The sequence below is a fragment of the Eimeria necatrix genome, genomic scaffold (assembly GCF_000499385.1).
Source record: "Eimeria necatrix Houghton genomic scaffold, Enh_scaff50, whole genome shotgun sequence".
Lineage (NCBI taxonomy): Eukaryota > Apicomplexa > Conoidasida > Eucoccidiorida > Eimeriidae > Eimeria > Eimeria necatrix.
In genome coordinates this window covers 129,826-134,825 of record NW_013651669.1, presented here as the reverse complement: position 1 = coordinate 134,825, position 5,000 = coordinate 129,826, and the positions used below count along the sequence as shown (strand labels likewise).

The 5,000-nt window shown below is 55.2% G+C and overlaps 2 protein-coding genes across 2 annotated transcripts in view; one reads left to right on the top strand and one right to left on the bottom strand.

Annotated features, from left to right (window-relative positions):
* Positions 1 to 1,247, top strand: part of ENH_00059900 (biotin/lipoate A/B protein ligase domain-containing protein, putative) — a gene marked incomplete at both ends in the record, with an annotated part of 2,181 nt that extends 934 nt beyond the window's left edge. The window contains one exon of the mRNA XM_013577076.1: positions 1 to 1,247. This exon is cut by the window's left edge and continues 934 nt beyond it. Within this exon, the coding sequence (XP_013432530.1) occupies positions 1 to 1,247 (1,247 nt within the window).
* Positions 1,248 to 3,700: 2,453 nt separating this feature from the next.
* ENH_00059890 (hypothetical protein, conserved) overlaps positions 3,701 to 5,000 on the bottom strand; it is a gene marked incomplete at both ends in the record, with an annotated part of 6,083 nt that continues 4,783 nt past the window's right edge. Inside the window, one exon of the mRNA XM_013577075.1 lies at positions 3,701 to 4,026. Within this exon, the coding sequence (XP_013432529.1) occupies positions 3,701 to 4,026 (326 nt within the window). The remainder of the gene's footprint in view (positions 4,027 to 5,000) is intronic.

The window sequence follows — 5,000 nt, the reverse complement described above, 5'->3', positions numbered from 1 at the left end:
CAGAAGCCGACGCAGCAGCAGCAGCAGCAGCAGCAGCAGCAGCAACAGCACCGCCACCACTCGCCACCGCCGCATCCCAGCCATCCCCAGCAGCAGCACCGCCACCCCCGCCACCCCCACCATCCGCAGCAGCAGCACCAGCAGCAGCACCAGCAGCAGCAGCAGCAGCAGCAGCAGCAGCAGCAGCAGCAGTTCACCGGGTGGAGCGGGGCGGCGAAGTGACCTGGCACGGGCCTGGGCAGCTGCTGCTGTATCCGCTCTTCGACCTGCGGAGACACCGCGCGGATGTGCGGGCCTTCATCAGCAGCCTCGAAGCAGCAGCAGCAGCAGCACTCCGCAGTCTCTGGCTGCAGCAGCAGCAGCAGCAGCAGCAGCAGCAACAAGGGCAGCAGCGGCAGCAGCAGGCGCAGGGGGCCTCCCTGCTGCTGCCGGCGCAACACGGAGGAAGGCAAGGGCCGCAACAGCCAGGGGGGATCCAGCATGCGGTGCAGCAGCAACCGCAGCAGCAGCAGCAGCAGCAACAGCAGCAGCAGCAGCAGCAGCAGCAGCAGCAGCAGCAGGACGATATGGAGTATTTGTGCGAGCCGGAGCTGCTGCTGCGCAGACACGCGGGGATGCCGGGTGTATGGGCAGGAGGCGCAGCAGCGCCAGCAGCAGCAGGCGCAGCAGCACCAGCAGCAGCAGCAGCAGCAGCAGCAGCAGCAGCAGCAGCAGCAGCAGCAAAAATAGCAGCAGTGGGAGTGCGGCTGCGGCGGTGGGTCAGCTTCCACGGCCTGGCCATTAACATTTCGAACTCCGACAAATATTTCAAATTAATTATTCCTTGCGGCCTCAGAAGCAAAAGGACCACCAACGCCAGGCAGTGGCTGCTGCTGCTGCAGCAGCAGCAGCAACAGCAGCAGCAGCAGCAGCAGCAGCAGCAGCAGCAGCAGCAAGAGGCGCGGCCGAAGCAGCGAGAGACGCCGCTGAAGCAGCAAGACACGCAGCTGCAGCAGCAGGGGCCGAAACAGGAGCCCGAGCAAGGGCAGCAGCAGCAGCAGCAGCAACAGCAGCAGCAGCAGCAACAGCAGCAGCAGCAGCAGCAGCAGCAGCAGCAGCAGCTGGTGGGGGACCCGTTCGACCCTCTGATTTCAGCAGCAGCAAAAAGCCTCATCGAGTCGCTTCGCCTTTCCTTCAACTTCTCCCAAGTCCAAATCGCCAAAGACATGCACACCGCGCTCCAGCTAGCCACAGCTAGCTGCAGCTAGCTAGCTAGCTAGCTAGCTGAAGTTAGCTAGCTAGCTACAGTTAGCTAGCTAGCTAGCTAGCTAGCTAGCTACAGTTAGCTAGCTAGCTAGCTAACTAGCTAGCTAGCTACAGTTAGCTAGCTAGCTACAGTTAGCTAGCTAGCTGGATTTGGCTAGCTAGCTACAGCTAGCTAGCTACAGGTATTTAGCTAGCTACAGTTAGCTAGCTAGATACAGCTAGCTAGCTATAGGTATCTAGCTAGCTACAGGTAGCTAGCTAGCTACGGGTAGCTAGCTTCAGCTAGCTAGCTGCAGCTGGCCACAGCTAGCTGGCTCAAGCTAGCTGGAGCTACCTACGGCCAGCCCTATCTAACTGCAGCTAGCTACAGCTAGCTGGCGACAGCTAGCTAGCTACAGCTAGCTAGCTACAGCTAGCTACTGCTAGCTACTGCTAGCTACAGCTAGCTACTGCTAGCTACTGCTAGCTACAGCTAGCTACAGCTGACCACGGCTAGCTGCAGCTAGCCAAGGCTAGCCACAGCTAGCTACAGCTAGCTACAGCTTGTCAAAGCTAGCTGCCAGCTAGCCACAGCTAGCCACAGCTAGCCGCAGCTAGCCACAGCTAGCCATAGCTAGCCACAGCTAGCCACAGCTAGCCATGGCTAGCTGCTGCCAGCTAGCTGACAAGTTTGCTCAAAGCTAGCTAGCTACAGGTATTTAGCTAGCTACAGTTAGCTAGCTAGATACAGCTAGCTAGCTACAGGTATCTAGCTAGCTACAGGTAGCTAGCTAGCTACGGGTAGCTAGCTTCAGCTAGCTAGCTGCAGCTAGCCACAGCTAGCTGGCTCAAGCTAGCTGGAGCTACCGACGGCCAGCCCTATCTAACTGCAGCTAGCTACAGCTAGCTGGCGACAGCTAGCTAGCTACAGCTAGCTAGCTACAGCTAGCTACTGCTAGCTACTGCTAGCTACAGCTAGCTACTGCTAGCTACTGCTAGCTACAGCTAGCTACAGCTGACCACGGCTAGCTGCAGCTAGCCAAGGCTAGCCACAGCTAGCTACAGCTAGCTACAGCTTGTCAAAGCTAGCTGCCAGCTAGCCACAGCTAGCCACAGCTAGCCGCAGCTAGCCACAGCTAGCCATAGCTAGCCACAGCTAGCCACAGCTAGCCATGGCTAGCTGCTGCCAGCTAGCTGACAAGTTTGCTCATTTTTCGCAACTGAAGGGAGAAGGTGAAATCCTTATTGGGGGTGCCCAGTGTCTAGGGTTTAGGGTTTAGGGTTTAGGGTTTAGGGTTTAGGGTTTAGGGTTTAGGGTTTAGGGTTGGAGCTGCATTTGGCGGACACGCAGGCGCCGCAGGGCCATTTGGAGTTGAAGTGCAGAAAGCGAGAAAAACAAAAAACAAAAATAAATAAATAAATAAATAAATAAATAAATAAATAAATAATAAACAAATAAATAAATAAACAAATAAATAATAAATAAATTAATTAATTATAAAAAATAATAAATAAAATGATTTTAAAATTCATTTGTTTTCTTATTCTGCAGCAACACCCTTTCAGGGCGCCCCCCGGGGGCCCCCCTGGGGGCCCCCCTGGGGGCCCCCCGGGGGCCCCCTGGGGGCCCCCCTGGGAGATTTTGGGTTTTTTGTGCCCTTTTTTGTCTTCTTTATTCACTTTTGTTTCCTGTTTTATTTTTTAATGAATTGTTTTTATTTTGTTTGCTTTTTGCTGCTTCCGAGCCGGCTAAACCCTAAACCCTAAACCCTAAACCCTAAACCCTAGAAATGGGTTTCCTGCGGTCGGCGCTGCGCTACATCTTCATCATAGAAAGGGGGCGGCCCAATGTCAGTCAGTTTAACTCAAATTGAATTAATTTGTTTTTTAAATTGAAATAAAACTTTAAAATAACTCTAATTCGAAGCAGCAGCAGCAGCAGCAGCAGCAGCAGCAGCAGCACAGCAGCGACGGCTGCAGCCGCAGCAGTAGCAACCGCAGCAGCACCAGCAGCAGCAAATGCAGCAGCAACTCCAGCAGCAACAGCAGCAGCAGCGGGAGCGCCAGCAGCAGCTGCTGCAGCACAGCTGCTGCCGCAACAGCAGCAGCGGGAGCAGCAGCAGGAGCAGCAGCGGGAGCAGCACCGACAGCGGAGACAGCAGCAGCAGCAAAAACACCAGCAGCGAATGTAGCAGCAGCTGCGAATAGCAGCAGCAACAGCAGCAGCAACAGCAGCAGCAGCAGCAGTAGAAAGCAGTGTAAAAGTGGACATCATAGAACAGCTGTGGCTGCTGCTGCTGCTGCTGCTTCTACTCACGCTGCTGCTGCTGCTGCTGCTGCTGCAGTTGTGTCTATTTAAGCTGGTGGCGACGCTGCTGCTGCTGCTACTAATTGATCTGCTGCTTCTGCTGCAGCAGCTGCTGCTTCTATTTAAGCTGTTGCTTCTCCTTTCCTGCTGCTGCTGCTGCTGCTGCTTCTATTTAAGCTGCTGCTCCTCTTTTCGTGCTGCTGCTGCTGCTGCTGCTGCTGCTGCTGCTGCTTCTTGTGCTGCTGCTGCTGCTGCTGTTTCTTCTTGTGCTGCTGCTGCTGCTGCTGTTTCTCCTTGTGCTGCTGCTGCTGCTGGTCCTGCTGTTTCTGCTGTTGCTGCTGCTGCTGCTGCTGCTACTGCTGCTGCTGCTGTTTCTTCTTGTGCTGCTGCTGCTGCTGTTTCTCCTTGTGCTGCTGCTGCTGCTGGTCCTGCTGTTTCTGCTGTTGCTGCTGCTCCTGTTGCTGCTGCTGCTGTTGCTGCTGCTCCTGCTGCTGCTGATGTTTATTACTTCATTTGTATTCATTTCTTTGCCCCGCTCCGCAAATCATTTCTTTCGAACATAAATTCTATTTATTTATTTATTTATTATTTATTTATTTATTTATTTATTTATTTATTATTTATTTATTTATTTATTTATTTATTTATTTATTTATTTATTTGTTTATTTGTCTTCAGGTTGGCCGAATGGAAGCGCCTAGGGTTTATCACCGAAGAAGACCTCGCAGACGAAAAGCCAAACCCTAAACCCTAAACCCTAAACCCTAAACCCTAAACCCTAGCCCCTCTGTACCCGACTTTAGCGGCACATAGTGCAAGTAGCCTCCCCCAAAGTAATAAAAGAGAGAGGGGGCCCCTAGGGGCCCCTGGGGGCCCCGGGGGGCCCCGGGGGGCCCCCAAGGGCCCCCAGGGGCCCCTCTAGGCGTTTAGGGGCCGCAGCAGCAGCAGCAGCAGCATTATTAGCAGCAGCAGCAGCAGCAGCAGCATTATTAGCAGCAGCAGCAGCAGCAGCAACATTATTAGCAGCAGCAGCAGCAGCAGCAGTACCAGCAGCATGGTGGTGCAGCCTCTAGTCTACGCGTTTAAACCCAACTGCTGGGGGCCCCTCTAAGGGGGCCCCCCTAAGGGGCCCCTCTCTAAGGGGGCCCCTCTCTAGGGGCCCCTCTAAGGGGCCCCCCCTCTTTAAAGAGGGCCCCCTCTGGGGGCCCCCCTTTTAGGGAGCCTATTTGGGGGCCCCCTTTCTGGAGGGCCCCTCTCTGGGAGCCTTTTCTAGGGGCCCCCCTCTAGGGGGCCCCTTCTAGGGGCCCCTCTATGGGGGCCCCCTTCTAGGGGCCCCCTTCTAGGGTGGGGCCCCCTTCTAGGGGCCCCCTTCTAGGGGCGCCTTTCTGGGGGCCCCCTTCTAGGGGCACCCTTCTAGGGGCCCCCTTCTAGGGGCCCCTTTCTGGGGGCCCCCTTCTAAGGGCCCCCT